This window comes from Melospiza melodia, chromosome 9 (assembly GCF_035770615.1).
Source record: "Melospiza melodia melodia isolate bMelMel2 chromosome 9, bMelMel2.pri, whole genome shotgun sequence".
Taxonomy (NCBI): domain Eukaryota; kingdom Metazoa; phylum Chordata; class Aves; order Passeriformes; family Passerellidae; genus Melospiza; species Melospiza melodia.
In genome coordinates, this window is record NC_086202.1 from 24,590,818 (window position 1) to 24,612,886 (window position 22,069).

General features: G+C 40.4%; 1 protein-coding gene across 1 annotated transcript in view; it reads left to right on the forward strand.

Moving 5' to 3' along the window:
- CSGALNACT2 (chondroitin sulfate N-acetylgalactosaminyltransferase 2) overlaps positions 1 to 22,069 on the forward strand; it is a 32,680-nt gene that overhangs the window by 7,852 nt on the left and 2,759 nt on the right. The window contains exons 2-7 of the mRNA XM_063163906.1: positions 7,990 to 9,230; positions 16,396 to 16,612; positions 17,141 to 17,242; positions 18,774 to 18,952; positions 20,535 to 20,629; positions 21,663 to 21,744. Coding sequence (XP_063019976.1) covers positions 8,567 to 9,230; positions 16,396 to 16,612; positions 17,141 to 17,242; positions 18,774 to 18,952; positions 20,535 to 20,629; positions 21,663 to 21,744 — 1,339 coding nt within the window. The 5' untranslated portion in view covers positions 7,990 to 8,566. The remainder of the gene's footprint in view (positions 1 to 7,989; positions 9,231 to 16,395; positions 16,613 to 17,140; positions 17,243 to 18,773; positions 18,953 to 20,534; positions 20,630 to 21,662; positions 21,745 to 22,069) is intronic.

The following is a 22,069-nucleotide window of genomic DNA, read 5'->3' on the forward strand; positions in this document are numbered from 1 at the left end:
GTGCCTCAGAGGATCTGTTTTGCTCTACAGCATTTTGAGATTTGCTTTACAGTATGAGGAAACTGCATGTATGACCTTTGTTCTTACCTCCCACAGTGAGAAGTCTTGACTGGCTCCATGTATGAACTTGAATGACAATTACCCTTTAAAAACAGCTCCAGAGTTTACATAGGTTGGCATTTATATTTTCACTATGCCTGGGTTACAGTAGCTATGTTATCTTGATCTCCATATATAGCTAAGTAGATGACAGAGGTCTGAGGAAACACAAGACAGCTTGATTCTGGGAATGCAGTTAGATGTGGAACTCAGGTGAAGCAATTGCAGGGAAACCATGTTATTCTCATCTCTTTGGTTTTGCCAGCTACCATTCCACAGTGGAACTCTGCAGCCATTCTCAATGATTGGTTTTAACTAATAGAACATAGCATCAGTGGAAGTGTAGGTGTGCTGTGCAGATGCTCTGCACGTGAGCTGGAATCACCTTGTACTTGTTGCATTTGAGGGAGCAGGCTCATCTTGTGTGGGGGAAATATTTAGCTTTTTAAGTTGTTTAGACACTGAGGGTGCACAAAGAGTATTTCACCTTTCCTCATTCACTTTGATTCAAGGTGATGCTGTGTTTCTAAGTGTAACTGGTTTTCTGTCCTTCTGAAGCAGGCTGTTTTCTGTGCAAAAAAGCCCTACCTCTACAGCATTACCTTTTTGAAGACTGCTGGGAATCTTAATTTCTGCCTCTTGCTGCAGCTGTGGCTTTGTCCTACAGAAAGAGGTATAAACATCTCCCAGCATGTGGTCTAACAGAGACTGTTGTGCATCCTTGAAGATAAGCTGCAGTTGCTGTAAGTGGGATTTAGTTTTGCCTAAGCTGTCCTCCACAGGCTTTTTCCATTGACTGGGTGTGCAGTGTTACACAGGCTGGTGGGAGGCTCTGCCACCTTTCAGTGGATGGCTGCTCAGTGTTGTGCCCAGGAACCCAAATGCTGCTGTGTTATAATTTATGCAGCCCCTTGTGGGGACTGTGTCCTTAATAAGGGTTTAACAAAGCCTCATGGTAAGAACAGGCTGGGTTCTTGCCTAATGCTCATGTGAAAAACAACATTACCTTCAAGGTGTTGGGAATACCAGGAGAAGGATCTTCCCTGATAACTGTGCTGAGGTAGCTCTTGTGCTTCTGTTCTTATTTCTAGGTTGAGCTCTAGCAACCAGCAAAGTAGGTGCAGTAAGTGTAATCATATAAAAGTGCTGTTCCTTTAATTTCCTGAGAATAAGGGGAAGAAGACATGCTTCACCAAACTTGGAGTTTGTGGTTTTCTTGCCAAATTTAAAAAGAGGAATAGCACCAACAGCAGTGCAGAAACCCACAAGCTAAATAATGTAAGTGATAGGAAAAGTTGTGTCATACAGAAAAGCTACTGTCTTTTGAAAGCTGAAGATAGAAGAGCTTTTTGTGACAGCTGTTCAGTAATAATTTTAAAACAAGCAAGCAAGCAAATGAAACTCCTGCAGCTGGTCCTACCTAGGACATCTTACCTAGTTTTTCTTGCCAAACAGATGTGTCTCTTCATAAAAACAGTAAGGTGACTGAGAGCTGACTTTTGTTTCCTGAAATGGAATAAAACTGACCAGTGTGGTTAAGGTGTAGCTGGTTGGGTTTCAGTTTTAATTCAGCATTTTCCAGACAACTGGACTTGCTTTGGATTCACTGAGGCCAAAGCAAGGCTTCTATTCATAAGCTCATTGCTTACTTTGGATTAGTTATAAAGTAAATAATGTGAATAATACTGTTCTTTCATTTGTACACTTAAGTATGTAATGGGTTTAGTTTTGTTTAGGAACAACAAATGCCAGGACAAGAGATAACATGCTTGCTTCTCTCATTTATAGGAGATAAAACTGCTTCAGCAAAAGGTTGCTCTTTTTCCTTGTTATTTCACAGTAGGTCATGAAAGAATTGTATTTAAACCACTACAGTACAGTTATTATTTCCTTCAAGCATGACAGTGTGACTACTTTTTCCAGGCATTGTCATGGCAAAAATGCCACCATTTCTAGGTTGTTGGGTATCACCTCCTGCTTGCTTTTTCTGAGAACAGAGGCAATGAACTGCACAGTATTTTCCTATTCTGTCAGCTGGGCAAGCTGGTTTATTTTCTGCCCGTGTGCATGGGGCAGGGAAGGGGTGTGTGGTGCATGAGCAGGATGGGTCCTTCCTGCAGCCCCCAAGGCTGTGTTGCTGTTGTAAAAACACATTCCAGGGAACTTGAAACTGAGCCAGAAATTGCAAGAGAGAGTTTGGGCAAGCTGTAAAAAGCGTGACCTGCTTGATTGTTCTTGATCTCTGAGATGATTGAGCACTGCTATTAAAATGAAACTCTACTCTTTTCTGTTTCTGTGTTTTACAAGTCAGTACAAAGTCTGTTGATTCACTTGCTTATCCTGAAAAGATGTAATTAATAAGCAGGATCTGGTCCTTGGAAAAGGCAGGTTTTTTATTGATTTTATCTCTCCCTGGTGTTGAGAGTGAGTTGACCTATCACATGAAACAAGGGAGATAAGAAACCTGATATATCTTCCCTGTGTACTGCAGCCTCTGATGTTGCAGAGGAAACTTGTGGAGGTTTGGTCTTAATTTTATTTTGGAGCACAGCGTTTCTGCTGGCAAAACAACAATGTTGCTTTTTGTAGTAGAAACTATTTGCATGGAGAATATTATTTTTTGAGTAATAAATCCTGTGTTTGTTGCACTCTTCACTGAAGTAACTTTTTCCTATGGTTCCCATGCCTGAACTGCTTATTCCTGGTATACTGTGAGTTCTAGAATCGTCCTCTTGCCAAAGGCATGATTTTTTTCCCCTTCCCATATAGAAATTAAAGAAATATCTGATGTTACCTATTGCAGATATGCTGAGCACTTTATGTGATGAATTTTAATGTGGACAGTTCACCACTGTTCATTTTTTTCCCCACGTCTTTTATTAAAAATGAAGTGAGATGCTCAGTGATCAGTGCACAGTCATCTTTGTTCCCCTGTTTCCCCCATGGGACTCTGGCTTTGGCAGAGGAAAGCAAACTGATGAAAATCAAGAGGTAGCTTGAAAAATTCCTTTTGGTGTCAACCAGGTAAGGTGAGCAACAAAACTGAGGCAAAGCTGAAGTTCAGTGCTGATCAACTAAAGGGGGGTGTTGGGATGAATTGGAATAGTATGCCATATTCTAAACTTTCAAGAAGTTGAAAATAAGCTTTGTTGTATATGCTTACCTTGGGCAGTGGTTGCAATGTGTACAAGCAAAGCTTTAAGATTGTTCAGAATTCAGTGTGAAACTGGTAAGGTCTAAAATACTTTGTGATTATTTTCACTTTCCTATTGGTTTTATTGGATGTGGGTTGTCTTTCCATAAATTGATAGTGCCTTTTAACTTCTCTCCCATCCAGCTGTGCATGTGTTTGTGTGTGCTTGGGAGGCAGAGCCATAGCTGAAAGCATATCAGGTGGCAGAACTGTAATAAAAAGATGGGGTTTTTTGGTCAGTAAAGAGGGTGAGATTCTTCATTAGTTTTCCAAAGTGAGAACTTCAGCAGTTAATTCTTGAGAATTTTTTCCCCTCTTCCTTTTTCCTAATAGCTGACAAGTCTGACTTAAGTACTAACTCAAGTAGAACTGAGTACTGAAACCCTGGAAAAATTCTTTTGTGTTTTCTGTGGATATACCTCAGCAGACTCTCTAAGCAGAGATGAAGGGATGTGTACTTAAGGTATGGTTTGAGGTTTTTCCCTCTGGGGTTTCTGCAACAGCAGCTGCCCAGCTTGCTTTGTGTTTGGTTTCAGCAGGTGAGAGGATAAAGGTGTGCCCAGTGCTCCTCTAACGTTCCAAGCTGTCCTGTTCTCAGTGGCACTCTTCTTCAGAATAAAAGGGAATGTGCAAGGGATGACATTGGACCTTATGTTTTCATTGTGTAACTTGCCAAGAAGAGAAATATGTGTGTGGAGGAGGCTTAAGACAGTGAATATCTGTGGCATCTGGGTGAAATTATGAACAATAAAATAACTCTCAGCTGGCATTTCATGAGCAGCTAAACAGTGTCCATCTAGGGCATGCTGAATGAAAAGGACATGTCTAAAGTAAAACATGCTCTCACAAGGAAAGTCCCCACAGTCTGGCATGAAGCCAGGTGCATACTGAATTAGGTCACTGCCTTAAGTGTGATGCTTCCCCACTTCAGAAGGATGTACTCATCCTTTGCAACAAGGAACAAAAACAGAATGCTAATATAATTTAAAAAATGTGAAGCATTATTAATTAGCGTGCTGGTCTGTTCCCTTGTGCTTAGAGAATCAATGAACTTTTTTGTAAGGAACAGAAGCATTTCCATTGTTGAATATACAGAAGACCCTGGAAATGCAGAAAGTATTAACAACCAGGTGCCTCTGGAAAACCTGCAGATCTTTATAAGACTTGTGTGAGTCTCAGATGTCTCATCCTTTGGAGATCATACAGACTACTGCAAATAGACTAGTTCTGAAGAACTGATAGGAGTTAAATACCAGCATGCAATAATAGCAGGTGCAATTTAAAGTTTTGAAGCTTAATATTTAAGCTCTGAAATTCCAGGGACTTCTGTGTGATTACTAATTACCAGGTAATCTTACTGTCCTTTTTTATAAACTTCAGAATGTTCTATGTAACCCAATTAATTTCCCTGTTGTGATTTTTGGGATCCCATGTGCTTTTGCTTGTTCTGGGGTTTCACAGCCTGCTTTCTCTTGTAATCATGTTCTACAGCCTAGTTACTGGAATTCCTAAAGTAGGGCTGTGCCAGACCAAATTCAGATCAAATTTGGGTTGTAAATATGCAAAATAAGGGCTTTCCCCCCCCCCCCCCCCGTTCTCTGAAAAGAGAGGATAGTGAAATAGAATGCTCATAAGCTCTCCTTTTCCAATGGGAAAAGAAGGAAGGAAGATTCTTTCTGCTCTCACTCAGTCTGTGAAGTATTCAAGATAAAATGTGTCTTACTCCTTTATGGTAACTTCCCTCAGCAGAAGTAATACTGAAGGAAAAAAAACCAACATGTCAATTGGCTCAGTTCCCACTGCTTTAGCAAACTAACTTACCCATTCAGCTCTCCATGTGCAATTTAAAATTTTAATGTTCGACATAACTGATTGCACAAACATTCCTGGCCTTTAAAGGCCACGGTGAAGCTCTAGTGGGAAAAACGCCTGTTCTTAATGGTGAAAAAATGGTCAAACAGCAATAGGCAGTGCCTGTCTCTGTAAAAGGCTGTCTTGTTAACAGGATTGTCACTGGCCCATAGATACAGGGTTTCAGCTCATGAAGGGATAGTTAGAGCCTAGGAGGGCAGGTGGTGCCGTTCTGGTTGCTGCAGGAGTGGGTTATTGTGTCTATTCCCTGGGCACCCCTCGGGGCAGGGCAGGGCAGTGCCCCTGTCAGCCCTGTGCTCTGAGCAGGGGAAGGAAGGACTCCTGGAAGGGCCAGGAACCTGCAGTGTCCAGCAGGGAGTCCCTGCAGGGTGTGTTGGCTTCCCCAGTCCAGGCTTTCCATAATGATGAATGTTTGGCCACAGTGGGAAAGGGGGCAAGAGCAAGAGTTCTCTCACTGCCCCCTGCTATTCTCTGGGGCAATCTTCATCTCCTGGTACATTGTGTCCTCTTGACACCCCATCAGGAGATGTGACCTCCCTTGCTTCTAAGACACGAATGAGACCTAAAGAAACTGTGTGACTCATCAAAGTTGAGCACAGGGCAATTTATTGGTGGAGCAATAATTGACTACAAAAGCCCACTAGAGCTCCATCTTCAGAGGTATTGATTTGTCAGTTAACAACAATTAGTATAGTTGGGGCTTGATTTACTGATATTTTATGCAAGTTAGGTAGTTTGGTCATTTTTCTGTATGCCTTTACTGATTGAAAATGTCAGCTTCTGCATGGAGTAGCTTTAGTACAGTTTAGCATTTACTGAGTTTTAAAGAAACTTATGGTTCTTTATGCTATTAATTGTGGCTTCACCTCTTGCAGTCTAACAGAACAAGAATTCAGTAAGAAATGTAATAAATCATCATATGGTTATCTTTGTACTAAAGAAAGCTTGAGATGATACTGTATCATTTCTGTGAAGTGGTTTTATCCTGTGGAATTTTTCTTCTTTCTCCCTTGATTCATCACATCTGGACACTGGTCAGTAGTCTGAGGATACATCTGGAATTGATCACTCTTTATAGGCATTCAACTTGTATTTATATAATATTGTGTTTATGCAGTGAGGAGTGACTAAATTCTGGTTTGTCTGGACTTGAAAGGATGTTATCTAGTATTCAGTTCATAAAACTGTTACTTATTTTGTACCTGAGTCTCCAGTAGCTTTCCATGAGTTCCAGAAGCTTCAGTTTCAGATGAGTAATTGCCTTTAATCTGCTGTATTAAGAATTTCTACATAATCTGTGTAAATTATTTATTAACAGGGACTTTAGCACTACAAATACTAAAAACTGCTTGGAGCAGTCCTATAGGCTTCAGCTGGACAACTGTTAAGGTGTGCAGCTCTTGCCAGACTTGGTGTGGATGATAAGCCTGCAAACTTTGTGTGGCTGTGGCAGGCATTGCTGCTGGTGGTATCAATAAGGCACTTACAGGTCTTTCAGACCTTGCAATTGGAGCTTTCTTGCAAGTGAAGATGCTGAATATGATACCACCAGTGATCAGGGGTGCTGATCCTGGTGCTGGAAGCTGAGTGGGAAGGGAGAAGTGTCACAAAGACACAGTCAGGGAGACGCAGTGCCAGGTGTTTGCTGTAAACACACGGGGAGCATTGTGGCACCTGAGTGGCTCTCAGGGTCAGCACGAGATGGGCTGGGTGGCAGCTGGCAGTGCCAGGTAACTCTGCCTAACCCATGCAGAAGGAGTATGGGAGTGAACCATTTTTTTCTAGTCTCCTAAGGATAGTGAAACTAAACTGGGAGTCTCAGAACTTCCCCCAAACCATAATTGCATAACACAGTCAAAATGGATGTAGAGCTAATAGGTCCCTGGATAAATTTTAATGAGCTTCATTTATTTTATACAAGCAAATTTTAAATGAAAGTATTTTATTAATGTTGAAAGTAGACTAACATGCATTGAGCTTACTTCTTACTGTTTTATGCTGTCATTGAAGAGGCCCATAAAACATTTAGCTGACTCGGTGCTGAGCAGGACTTTTGGTATCCCACTCTTGCATAACTGTGGGCTGTTTCTCTGGTCTTTCCCTCTAGGTTGGTTTGGACAGTCATGTAAGAGTGTGACCCATGAAGTGGTCACTGCCTCTTCATGCTAGCCCAGCCATGTCAGAAGATGGAAATATTAGCAGATGGATAATCTCAGGATCCCTTTCATCAATCAGGGATTGGCGTTGAATTTTAATTTCTTTTGAATTAATCTGAAATGCAGTTTCAGTAAACTTGGATATTAAAATCTTTAATAATTTATTCATCAGTGAACAGTTATACCCTGAAAGGTATTTACTTAAAGTAAAAGCAAATGAAATGGCAAGCTTCTGCTGCTTCAAAATAGTTCATGGGGATTTTTTTTATAATTCTTTTTTGAAGTAGTTTAGAGAAGTAGGAAAGACATGGGATTTGTTGCTATCTTTTTTTCCTCCCACAGAGTAAAACAAAGCAAAAAGCCCAAGAAGGAATGGGGGAGTTAAAGCAAATGTGAAATAAACTGTGGTGAGACTATAAGAACCGTTACTGCTTTGGCTAGCTGTGTGACAAATGCATTTTATTGGACTGTCCATATTACTGTTTTCCAGACACTGTGTCAGAGGGAGTTGCTGATGGGTAATGCAAAACAAGAAATGTTTTTTTGCTCTCCCTTTATCACTCCTTGCACCATCGGTCTTTTGCATGTATGTGTTAGAACTTTGTTCATGTGTTTCTCAAATGACTGTCTGCTTTGTAGTTCTAATATGCACCTTTCTTTTAATTTTAGGTTCTGTCTTCGTTTTGCTGACTCAAACCACAGATTCCAAGGAAAGGAGGGGAAGTGGAATAAAATACTCAAGTGCCAGAGGAAAAGCAAGACTAGCCAATGAAAATTATTATTACTAAACTGTAGATTGCTCTCACACATAGTGGGGGGGGAAATTGCTGTCTGTTCAAAGCTTACAAAATTACTTTTGCAGATTTCCTTCACAAAACTTCAAATAAACTAGGCCCCTTCAACTAGGGCTGAATTAGGAAATGGAAATATGATTCCTTGCTGGTGTCTTCAATCTTCCTCTGCCTTTGCAGGTTTTTTTTGTTTGGGGTAGGAAATCCTGAACAAATTGTATGGCGTCAGCCAGGCTTACAGTTGATGGTTATGGATGACACAGGAACTTCAGTTTTACATCTCTGCAATGACACCTGATTAAGGCAAAGCTTGAAAACTGCACATCTGCTATGTTACCAGAACTTGTAGCAGCTATTACAGTTGTGATTTCTCTCTAAGATTTGAAGTCTGGGGTGATGTCCCCTGGAAAGCAAGAGCAGATAATTAATCTTTTAGGATTGGAAGCAGAAATAATATGAGAATGCCCAGAAGAGGCTTAGTAATTCAAGCCAGGACTCGTTGGCTATTGGTGGGCCTTGCTTTACTATTCAGTTTAGTCCTGCTCATGTATTTGCTGGAGTGTGCTCCACAAACAGATGGCAATGGATCTCTGCCTGGTGTTGTAGGTGAAACCATGGGTAAAGAATACTATCAAGCTCTCTTGCAGGAACAAGAAGAGCATTATCAAAACCGAGCTACCAGTCTGAAACGTCAGATTGCCCAGCTAAAGCAAGAGCTTCAGGAAATGAGTGACAAACTGAAATCCCTGCAGGAAAAAAAGAGCCCTAAGGTGAATGGCATGAGCTACCAGGGCACCAAGGAACAAACATCCAATGATCTCCTAGAGTTTCTTCATTCCCAGATTGACAAAGCTGAGGTGAGCGTGGGGGCCAAGCTGCCGAGTGAGTATGGAGTCATTCCCTTTGAAAGCTTCACATCCATGAAAGTGTTCCAGTTGGAGATGGGGCTCACTCGGCATCCAGAAGAGAAACCTGTGAGAAAGGACAAACGAGATGAGTTGGTGGAAGTTATCGAGGCTGGCCTAGAAGTTATCAATAATCCAGATGAAGAAGATGGACAAGATGAAGATGATGGAGTAGGAGACAGGCAGCTGTATAGTGAAAATGATTTTATAGAAGGTATGTTTACATGCTTCCCAGCCCCTTAGCAGAATGTCACAACAGGCATTTAATGGGGTTTGTACTTTTAGGTGTTTTACTTACTTGAATGGAGTCTTGAAGAGTAATTGCACAATAAGAGCCTTTATTTCTGATGATGAGGATATTACTCCTTCATTATCTTGTGTTTTTCATGGAGTAACAAGTGCATTTCAGAAGAACTCATCACAAGAGATGTACTGGGGAAGCTGTATCTGCTTAAAATACATATGCATTCGTAATTGATTGTAGCCAAAGTCAGTGTGACAGAGCTGCTTAGGGTACTAAATAACTGAAAGACTTTGAGTGAAACTGATGGCACTGGGAGGGAGAAATTGATTCATCTCTCTCCTTCCAGACTAGTTAAACAATCCAGTATGAAGCTACATGGTTTTTCTTCACTCATCTCCGTGCCACTTTAGTTAATAGTCAGGCATTTGAGTTCCTTAGAGCTGGCACAGTCCTACTGGAGGGTGAGGTAGGCTGGGTTCCAGGCCTGTCAGCTGAAGAACTTGGTGTCCTGAATAGACCTTTCATGGTACACAGTTATGGGGTCTGCTGAGCTGTGCAGCCTTGAACTGTTCTCTTGTTTTCAGTTTTGTCTCAGTGCCTGTAAGTTTAATTGCAGAACACATTATTATAAAGGCCTATGTAGCAGTTAAACTTTGAACGCCTAGTAAGGCCCTTAAAAGGTGCAGTAGTGACAAATCCCGTAACAGGTGGCTTTCAGGGTATGGTCTTCTGCAATGGAAATAAGTATTATCAAAAACTGCCCTAGTACCTCTTCTTCATAGTTACAGTAATAAATACAGTTCATGCTGCCATTAAAGACCAAAAGGTGGACCATGTTATAAGGCCATTACTATAGAAGGGATTCTGAAGTGAGTACTGATATCTGTATTATTAAGCAGACATGCTGGAGAAAGGTACCATTGGCCTTGAAATAATGGGTTCTTTCAGTCTCACATGATGTAATTGGTCTGTAGTGCAAAAAGTCTGTTTTTAACAGCTATTGTGTTTAAAGTTTGATCAAAGTACACTTTTCATTCCAGAAGGTGGTACAGGCCATGGAATCCATTCAGCTGGGTCAATGCAACACAGCCTGTGTTGGGCTCTTAATACAGTTCTCATTTAAAACCCTATTATTTTTTCCAGGGGTTGTCATTCTTGGGCTTTATTTCTGCATTAAGTATTCAGCTGCTTTTCCATTGCTCTTTTAGATATTGCTTGTACTCAAGTGGATTTTTATTTTACCGTGACTGAAATAGCTGTTGATTTTTTAGTGCACTGCCTTTAATGATAGACATTCAAGAAAGTAAATAGTTTTAGGATCTTAGAATTACACTTCATACCTCTGCCTCTGTTCACACCAGAATTTGTTTTTGGAAATCATACTCGTTTCCTTTTGCTGTAAAGACAGTAACTTCAAACACAGGGTTGCAGGAACTATAGGGAAAGACAATTCTTTAATGCTGCATATGGATGTGTTAGCAACCAGCCATAGTGTTATCTAGATCTATTAGTATCTTTCTTCAGACAGAAGTTGTGGATTGTGTGGGTATTCTGTGGGTTTTTTATGTGCAAATACTACTGGCTAATTTAGCCATCAAAAAAGGCATCTTTTGAATGATAGCATATATTTCTCCACCCCTGTTTTTCCTGCAGTCAGAGTTTAGAAGCAGACCCAGGCAGTGTTGGTGCACACAGGTCCCTTGCCCTGCAGCCCTGTGAACAGGCTCTAGCACTCTGCCCGTGCATCCCCTTTTGGTGGAAGTGCAGTTGGAAAGCTGATGCCATTCTGTTTATAAAATACTAGTCCCTTAAGCTGCCCTAAGCTGGTAGGATCAAAGTGCCCAGCAGGTTTGGGATACCAGCTGAAGCCAGAACAGGTCCTGGAACTGTCTTAAGAGCACATCCAAATTGTTGCTGGATTACTGTTGCTCATTTAGAGAAACAGTTTTTAAAGTTGGCTTCAGTTGAGGCATGTAATTTAAGTTCTACATCCTTTTCAGTTGGTAATTATTTTGTAATAAGTGGTTTATGACTAAAGCTAGAGTATTGTGCAATTTGAACCTGGAGGCTGAGAAACTTGGTGTGTGGATTATTTTTTTTTCCGTTTCTGGGACAGAAGAGAAAACATGGTACTGCATTAGTTAATACAAAACCATCATGTTTTGTGCTCAGTATAGATCAGTTGATTTTATATTCTAACTTGCAGGATTTTTTTCCTCAAAACTACTATATATCTATATACAAAAACTTATCCACAAAACTGTACTGCAGAAGGGTTTATTCTGAATCCTTCTAGCTTGTTACCTCAGCAGGCTATTTTTATATAGGTCAATATTTGGTTCTGGGAATTATGTCTGCTCTTTTCCTAGACTTGTGAAATTTACATGGTTCAAATAAACTTTGAACCATGTAAATTTTTGTGATACAGACTTTCAGGCACACTCTCCTTAGGGAATTTGGTGACTGTTTAATTAAGTTTAGAGCATCTTTACTTATAGATTATTTTACTTAATGGTGTCTTTTAATGTCTGTTGATTATGTCTGAAGGTCTTTCCTAGAATTGCCTCTGATGCCCAGTGAGTTCAGTATCATTGTCTTCATTTGAAAAAACATCAAGAATTTTTTTTCTTACTGTGTTTAGGATTTAATCTATACTGGAGTAACTTGAGACAAGTAATACTAATAACTTGAATTTTAAATTGATCTGCTTTCTGTTTTAAAAATAAGAATTTCCTAAATAAACTTTTTTCTGAAAAAGTACACTTACCATAATACTTAAGGTAGTCTGAATCTACTGATTTTTATTACTCTTAACACTGGGCAGGCCAAAAAAGTTCCACATGCATGCTGATGGATGCCAGCTTTCTTGTTGCACTCTGTGTTTTTGCAGTGTGTCCTCGAAGTAACTGTTCATGCCTGACTGCAGGCTCAGCCCCTGTGGGCTCTGCACAGAGATGCTCTGTGTTGCAAAACAGAGCAGTGATCCAAATCTGCTTTGGAATTCTGATATGGCAGATCTGTCACAGCCACACCATGGTTATGTGCAGGCTTTGAGCAATAACACTAAGTAAAAAAAAAAAAAAAAAAAAAAAAAGATTTTGAAGTGTATATTACAACTACAAAGATAACTTTCTGCAAACTTCAAATTGTTTTTCACAAAGCTCAGTTGACTTGCTCTGCTGATGAAGGGAAAACCAGCAAATTCCTCAGCTCTGTTTGCTGTACCTGTTTTCCTTTGCAGCAACCCATAATGAAATTTCCAGAATTCTAATGTTAACAGAAGAAAAATCTGACCTGAAAAAAGTCTTGTTGTGCAGTTACTGTTTGATAAACCCTTTGAAGTGTTTTTTTTCTTAGTGTTTGCATTAGATCTAAGTGTATGAGAAACAAGAGTATCCTGTTCCCCCTGGATGAAGAGTATCCCTAGAGAGGATAAAAGATGCAATTTTACATATTTTCACAAGTGAATGGATTTAGGATTATGAACAATAGACCTAATTGCTGAGCTGCACGTTCTAAGATAGTCCTCCATTAAAAACAGATTTCTTTGAGATCAGTATTTGATAATATTGAGAAATAGAGAGTAATTCAGAGGAGATAATAGTATTGCCTCTGTCTGTTCCCTTTCACCAGAAGCATGTGACATTGAGTCTTGAAGGGTGATTGAGAAGCCTTCATGGACACACTTCACTATCAGTGTAACTGGCTTATTTGGGTTTACATTTATCAGTGTAATTGGCTTTTTTTATCAAGAGATTACAAGCTCTTCCATTGCACAAATGTTTAAAATTAACTGTTGGAAAATAGAAGCACTAGCATGTTTTCAGAAGCTAATTGGCAATTAGCTAATTGCTAATAAAGTTCTTGTTATTGAATCTCTAGCAGTGCTGTTTGGGTCCATTTCTCTTGCTTCTGTGTTTCCAATTGAAACTGGGCAAAATCAGGAAACTTTCTTTAGGTCAGCATTGAAAAAGAAGCCTTCCCACCCCCACCCATCCTTGGAATGTAAAAATCCTTTATTCCCATGCTGCAGGCTTCCAAGTTTTTGGCATCCCCATAACGATGTGGACTGCTGGTCGTGCAAACAGCCCCTGCCTGTGTGCTGCACAGGACCAGCAAGTGGCCACTGTCCTGGCAGCTTCAGTGGAGAGCTCTCACACACACCAAAAGAACCAGATCCATCTGCAATCCACAGACCAAACACTGCCTGGTAGTTGTAAAGCAAGTAATATTCAAGGCAATAGAAGAAGAGCTTTTTTAGCTTTCATAGTAACTGATCCCCAGGATTCCTGTGTTTAATTTGTTTGGTGAGAAGCAGAACTCTTCTGCAAAGGGAGTAAAGCTTCATAGACCAGGAATAGCAGCTGTTAAATTATTTCTGCTGCTTTTTACCTCTTTGCTTGTGGAGTTCTCTTTTGGATGGCAGCCAGTGTATGCTAGTTGCAAGGTGAGATAACAGGTTTTATAAAATGAGTCAGTTCCAAGTGTTAAAAACTTGAATACACTTAGAAGTAAACCAGATATGGGTTCTTTTTCTGGCTGTTCTCAAATCTGGCTTCTGTGCATAGAGACTTTAGTCCCATAAAAGTATCCAAATTAGTAGATTAGCAACAGAAGCTACCTCGTAGCAAGGAGAATAACTCCAGGAGTAAATACTATTTAAAAGAAATGTAGCTCTGGTAGCATGTTGAGATTCAAAAGTTTGGAATCTTGTATTTCAACAATTGAATGTTGGCTAGACTCTATTCCAATTTGAATTTGCATATTAAGGTCTTTATGAAGTTATAGCAATGGGCTTTGCTTTAGTTTAATTTTTTTTTAATTAGTCTAGAAAGTTTTGCTCTCTACTTCAGCCTTCTGTTGTAGACTGTCATCTAAGCTTATAGTTTGATTTAAGGTAAGCTTTTGGCAGCTGGTATGCTTTTAAAAAACTTCACTTATGTTGTAAATGGTATTTTTTTCTGTAAACAGCTATTGGATAGCAGAGAAAATAGTAAAATATAAAATACTGAAGGTTGATTTCCCCAGGAGTCCTAGTCCAAAGTATTTGCTGCCTATTACATGAAAGTGTGGTGTATGAGCACCGTGGTGCATCAGCTGCTCCATTAACCAAGATGCTGTTTTCAGCTACAGTGCTGGAGTGTGCAGCACAATGAGTTGGAATGGAAAAGGGTTGAGAGGGATTTAAAATCTGCTGCTTCTGGCAGTCAGCACTGTGGGCTTTCATTGTTTGAAACACCATTTTCAGTGCTTGTAATTGATAATGATTTGAAAATAAGCATTAAAATGTGATGCATAATTATGCATCTCTGTGCTGACAAAAGCACAAATGTGGATTTCAGTCTCTTAAAAGAGAGATTTGCAGAATTTTGTTCAAAGGGTTAAAGCCTCTCAGCTGAGAGCTTCAGTCTTCACTGACTTGCAGTGTTTTGGACTGGAAGTGCATTGTCCACAAGACAGGCTGCATTACACAGCTGGGCATGGGAGGGCTGTAAGGAGCTTGCTGTAAAAGAGAGACTGCTGGGCAGAAGGAGGGAACATCAGTGAATGAAACTGGGTTTGGTTTGGGGATGGAGGCTGGAGCAGAGGAACGGGGAGGTGGATTTAGGGAAAGGATTTTTTCTTTGTGAATGGAATCTGGGATATAAAGAAAGAAGTTAGGTCAAGGTGGTGTGCACATTCCTTTGCATCTTGTGTTGAAAGAGAAGGGAACGTGGAGAATACTTGCCTGGGCAGAGGGAGGGACACAAAGCTCTGTCATCCCTTCTTGCTGGGTCCTGAGACAGTCAAACTCAAGGTGCTCTAAGGTGAGAGCTGCTTCCTTTGCATACTTTGTCTGGTGTTGATTTCAGTTGCAAAAAAAGACAACAAAAAGGACACTTATCAATGCTGGGTACAAAAGAGAACCTTTTGTGTCACTGGTATGGTTTGCCTGCTCTGTGGCCTGCCACCAGCTGCTTTCTGGGTGGGAGCCTGGGAGGGATTTCAGCTGCTGAGGAGACTGGCTTGGAGAAGGGGCAGTTCAGGCAGCCAGGTGCAAGGAAATGCAGCGTGTTAGGGCAGGGGTGTGCATCCCTCCCACTTGGGAACATGCAGCTCTTTGTAACTTTCTCTATGGTCTGGGTGGCCACTTAACTGGAATGTTATGCCAGTTCATGGTGTAGCTTGTGATTCTTCTGGATAATACATCTTTTTCTTGCTGGTGAGAGGAAAACAGAGATGGGATGAACGTATGGCATTTTTGTTGGAGGATTTTTCCTGTCATCATTTCTTACTCTCAGGTTAGCATAGATACGGAATGATGAGCCTCAGTCCTTTCCTGTGTGGTGTAAAATTAGAGTCTGTTGGTTTAACTTCCTTCTTTGATGGCCCTTAAAGGCCCATGTTCTGAAAGGGCCAGATTTTTTTCTACCCATTTGGAGTAAAATATCTCTCAACAGATAGTCCTATTTCTGGAGGGACTAGCACTTTGGTCCTAAAGTGTGACAGCCACATAGAAAAACTTCTGCCTATGTCCTTAGAAGACTATGAATTAGTAAGGTACCACTTATTTGTCAGATAGAAAACTAATTACTGGTCAGCAGTGAAAACAATTTAAAAGCATTCCAGCATTATCACACAGTTGTTTTGTTTAAATGCCACATGTCAGATTTTGCAGACTTTGTCAAGCAATTACTGTCATTTGTTCTGCCCACAGAACAAATTTTGCTTTTCTTGTGGTAATTACTGGCCAGATGATCTCAGATTTTACTGTGGGCTAGCTCAGTGCTAGATGCTTACTGAAGGGCTTAAGAACAGGCAATATTAGACTTCAGCCATCCTTTTCCTTAGTAATTAGCTGAATTCCCTTTTTGTTGGAAAGACCCAACTCCAGTAGAGGAATTGGCATAGGACCATGAAACCTGTCTCTAAGAAGTAGGGGAAGCTGGAGTTAATTTGGGATTGTTTCTCAGGTCTGACTAAAATGGTAGAAAGGTGACTGTGATGGATAACCCTTTGTGGAAATTTCATATAGTTTTAGGAGAAACCCAGAAGCTTTGCCCTCACTTCTTTAGTTGTAAAGAGAACCAGTGTGTCTGAAATAAAACTGCTGGGATCTTTGACTTTGATATGACTTGTGTGACTTATTCTTCAGGTTACTATCGTACAGAGAGAGATAAGGGGACACAGTATGAGCTGTTTTATAAGAAGATGGATGGCATGGAGTACAGGCATGTCACCTTGTTCCGACCTTTTGGACCCCTCATGAAAGTGAAGAGTGAAACAGTTGATATTTCTAGATCGATCATTAACGTTATTGTTCCTCTTGCTGGAAGAACTGAGGCATTTGCACAATTTATGCAAAACTTTAGGTAGGTGCATGAGATTTTATAGTGAGCTATGTTCCTGATTTTCAGTGTTTTGTTTTGTTTTCAAAGTGAATTCCTGTTGTGGTTGAGTTGCAGCAGAGCTAATGATTCCAACATTGTGTGCAACTGCCTTGGGATGTTTTTAATTGAACCTACTGTATGGAGAAAACATTCCTTCTAAAAGGGCTTAAGAGATTCTCTAATTGCAGCAAAATGACCAAAAGTCAGGGTCATTGTGAACCTGGACACAGATGATTTTGAACATAATTTGTGTATTTGCATCAGTTGGGGAGTGCCTGTTTATAAAAGAAGGTATTGGAATGTGACACACAGTATTGGAACCTTCTGATGTAAATGGGCAAGATGGGGAAAGAAGAGAAAGCATCTCTTCTTGTTTTCTCTGAAGCCATTTGATGATGGCCAGAATACTTCAATCTGCTAATTCTTTTTAATGCTGTAGCTTTCAATTACCTGAAGGTTTTTGTTGTGTTTCAGGTATTTACTAATATCAGCTTCTCTTTGTGCTTACAGGGATGTGTGCATTCATCAGGATAAGCGTGTTCACCTCACAGTGGTGTACTTTGGACAAGATGGTCTATCAGAAGTGAAAAGCATCCTAGAATCTGTGGCTAGGTGAGTATGTCAATCCAACATCAGTCAGTAAAACTGGCATTTTAAACAGCTTTTAAAAAAGAATGAAGAAATAAACCAAATAAAGCTAATACTCCAACACAGGTTATTGGGAAATTCATTATTTATTTGCTATACCCTATTTATGGTTGCCATTTTACAGCTTAGGTTGCAAAAGTTTCCTGAAGACTACTAAAAATCAAGTTATAGACAGAAAAGACTTTGAGGCTTCTATCTGACAGTCCCCAAAACAACAAGGATGAGTTTTGCAGTGGATATTCAGTCATGCTAACAGATTGATTAGAGTTGAAGTTCTTTGGAACTGGGATGTACATTTTAATACCTCACTGGAGAAACAATTTTATTTAATTATAAGGAAGAGAAATGTAGTAGTCAAAGTAGGCCTGTACTTACTCTCAGCTGTAAAATAACTTTAAGCAGGGTTCATCATGGCTGTCTCAGCATTACATCAGTAAAATTCACAAACGTGTCTTTTATGGTTTTTGTTCCAGAGAGATGGGACAGGTGTCAGCATCCTTCACCCTATAGCCAAGGGGCTCCTTCACCACCTGAGCTCTTGCACCCATCCCTGAGCTGGGAGCCTCCTTGAGCTCTGGTGTGCTCCCTGTCTCAGGATGCTCCTCCCCATGGCACAGACTAGGCACAGGCTGCTTTGTCACCAGCTTGGAGGTGTGATGGAGAGCTGGCCTGACACTTAAGGGCATCTCGTAGGAAGGGAGGAGAGAATTTCTGCCTTTGCTGCTGCAGTCTCCCTAGCACCTGCTGTGTGCTGTACCCATCCATTTTTGAGGCCTCTGCTGCCTGCCCTGCTCCCTGTGAGATGTCCCTCAGAGCAGTGACTCAGTGCTGCAGGCTCACTGGCCATTTACCAGATTCAGTGTCTTTTTAGTGGTGCTGCTGTTGACTATCTTCACTCTGTTCTCTTCAAGCATTGTCCTCTGAAGTGTCTCTGAAGCAGACACTTTGCTTGAAGATGTTCTCTGAGTGTGCTTCCAGTCTCCTTTGGCTGCTCCTTCCCTCTTCTGCTGGGAGTACAGGCATGTGTGCTAGTGGTGACCAGCGAGGAGAAGCAGAGTGCCTGGGTTGTGGTGGCACTGTCACACAGGTGGCCTTTGCCCCATGAGTCTGGTCATGCCAGCACTCTGGCTTCCTGTTTGCCCTCTTCTCTGAGCTAGTGAAGACAGATATTTCTGTTGGTCAGGTTTGTGGGGACAAATTTTAGATGCCATTGTAACTCATAGAGTGTTTTGATTCATGTCAGTTAACAAAAGGCTTTTTAATCTGTCTGAATGATTAAACATGAAGTTACAAAGACTGATCTCTGTCATTTTACAAGGCTTAAAATTAAAATAGACAACTAAGTGTAACATTTTTTTTCTCATTCTGATCATATAACTGTTTTTCTTTTTAAATTTCTGGAATGAAATTCCTGTAAAATGCTAAAAAACCTATCAATGGTCCTTCTGCCCCTCCCCACAGATTGATTTTGGATTTGGCTCTGTTTTTCTTGTAGAGAAACTGACTTCAACAATTACACGCTTGTCTCTCTGAATGAGGAATTCAACCGGGGCCGAGGACTCGACATGGGTGCCAGAGCCTGGGAGAAGGGCGAGGTGCTGATGTTCTTCTGTGATGTTGATGTTTATTTCACAGCTGAGTTCCTCAACAGCTGCCGCTTGAACGCTGAGCCCGGTACGTTCCCCTGTTGTTGCTGGGAGGGAGCCTTGTCACCCTGACTTCAGCTGACCTGTGCTGGGCATGTAGAAAACAAGGAAAGCTCAGCTAGAATGGTGGGGCTTATTCAGTACCTCACACCCTGGAAAACTAATCACACTCTGCACAAAAGGCAAAAATATTCACACTGAGAAATAACTTCTGCCTAAGTGTAGCTTGTTTTAAGAAGATGTCTTTTTTTGTACAACATACAGTTTTCATGTTTTCTTCAGATTTAGTTTTCTGAAAGAAAGCTGGACAACTTAATTACTGTAACAATTAGACTGCATGTAAATCTGTATCACAAAACTCAGAGTAACACTCTACAGTGGAAGATGACTTTTGTTATGCTGAAATCTCCAAGTTTAGTTTATCTCTTCTCACACGTGTATGGCCAAGACATGTCACAAAGTAATGGTTTTCAGTAGAGCTACAGTGTGCTCCGTGTGGAACCTGAGCTCATGTTCCACTGTTCCATCCCAAGCTCTGAAATATTGATTGTTTTTCTAATTTTGTGTGATGCTTGCTTGTTCTACAAGCTTCTGCCAAGAAGGGTAAAGCTTTCTTGAGTTAACAAGCGTGCTACCAAAGATCTCCTTCTGTCAAACTGTTTGGGTTCTTTTTTTAATGCTTACTCTTGTTTCAAATTTGTTGCAGTCAGAAACCATTTTCTCCAAATGTTAATTTGGAATCAATAGATGTTTTTTCTTCACCTAACAAGCAGGCAAGAAAATTCTTCCAAGGCCAGATATTTGGGTTCTGTTTCTTGATTTTTCTTTCATTTCTGTCTGTCTCTGTTCTTCATGAAACAAGTTGTATAAATAATGGGAAAAATTTTGGAGAGGAGTATTTTGTGAGCTTTAATGAGAAAGAGTTCAAGACACTCATTGAAATTCATACTGACAGTTGGTCACCTTTGTTTTAAACGAGATCTGAGAATGCTGCTCACTCCTTCAGAGTTCATGCCCAAGTCAGGATAGTGAATATTCTTGTGGACTGTTGTTGTCAATACTTTTGCAGCATTGGTGATGCAAGACATTAGTGGAAAAATATTTACCTGGCTTCTACAAGAGACACAGAACTGGGGTTTTCAGCATAGTCAGGATTCTCATGATGCTTGATGCCCTTGCAGGATATCCTGCGAGTACCTGCTTTTACGTGTTTGTGGACAGACATAAATTCGTAAAATTCAATAATGCAAAGTGTTACTTGAATTTGATTAGTTTTCCTGCATATCATTATTGCAGGAATTTTTCACTCACCTGGAATGATACTGAGATATCTAATATTTTATATAAGCATGTATAACTATATATAAAAGTTAATCCAGTGTAATATGTATAATGTGCATAGGTATGTATTTTTTTTTAATCCTAAGGGCTCTGCCCCACTGGATGTTACAGGCTTCCTAGGTGGGAAATCTTAGCAGCTAGAACTTGTTTTTATTTATTTCCACTAGAGGCCTAATAGGCAATCTCTTCCATAAAAAGAGTGTTTCTGGTTTCTTTTTGCCTTCAGAAAGCATGCCCACAGTGAGTAACAATTATCTTTTGACTTCCAGGGAAAAAAGTTTTCTATCCTGTGGTATTCAGCCTTTACAATCCTGCTATTGTCTATGCCAACCAAGAAATACCACCTCCTGTGGAGCAGCAATTGGTAAGCAGCTTGCTTTATTCTGGGTAGAATTAGGTGTGCTTTGTATTAAAACAAAAGTAAGTCTAACTTAATAGTCTGTTTGAGATATCTTGTGACCTTTGGCACCGCATATCTAAACAGTTTTCTCCATTATGGACAAAGCACTGGGAAAAAACCTTCCCCCTAGTTTAAAAGAAGTAATTGCAATTAACCAAATGAAGTTGGTAGTTCTGATCTGCTGCTTATTGTGGCTTGACAAGCAAGTCTTTTAGGAGGATGGTGGCATTGCATGGCTGCAACTTTCATCTTATGTTCCAGCAAACAAAGCGTTGGTGAAAGGCAAAAACCTCTGAATGAAGTGTCCAGTCTGGCTCTCTTTTGAGAGACTGCGTGGATGAAATTGGGTTTTGCAGCTTAGACTTCTGAGGTGGACAGGTTTAGAAGAGGAAAAGAAGAGAGTAGTATGAAGAAGAGCTGTATTAAAATAAAAACATAATAGCCCTCATTCCCTACGCTGTTTGCAAGGATCCTGCTGAAAGCCAGAGGGAAGGTTTTACATATAGTCTTGGATAATCACAGCTGAGAGAGGAGTGATCTCCTGCCTGACAGCTCTTCTGTCCACTCTTTTAAACTTAACAGTATTATGGTTTTTGACTTAAATCACAAAGCTTGCTTTTCACGTCATATCAGATCAAGAGACAAATGTGGCCTTAGAAAATGGGTAGGAAATGGAGTGTTGGGAGCAGATGATTTAGCCATGGGCTCATTTACTGCTTGGTCTGGGCAGATGGATAGAAAATAGAGGTGGTGCAGCAGAAACTGCTGTGGAAACTGCTGTGAGGTCGAGTGGGATTGGAAGGCAGAGGGTGAAGTGAGCTGCAGGTCACTGGGAAGCCCCACATGAGTGCATGACACAGAAATACCAGAAGTGTTATTATGCTCTATCCTGCCCTGAACAAATGATGGGAAGAGCTTAGCTTTCTGCAAAACCAAGTGCAGTGTACCTCCTTGGTTGTATTGTACATTTCAAAATTGTATTGGTTTAAAATTGCAGGTGCACAAGAAGGATTCTGGTTTCTGGAGGGATTTTGGCTTTGGGATGACTTGTCAATATCGGACAGACTTTCTGACTGTTGGTAAGATGAGACTAAAGAAAAATAATTGTGTGTTTAAAAAGTGATTCTCTGGTCTTAACTAATGACAGGAAAGTAATACATTTATTTCTTGTATTATTTCCCCAGGCCCAGCAGTCAGACTTGCTTGACAAGTTTGACCAATGAGATAAATTAGCTTTTCTGGATTTTGATGTCCCATCTGTTGAGTGTATTAAAAGACACAGTAGTTTTAGTAGAAACATTTAATTCTAGAATTTATTTAAATAGTGGTGGGGTTTTTTTTTTTTGGTCCTTTGTGTCTGTCTGAAGCAAATGAATCAAGTTTAAGAAACATGTCACTCAAATA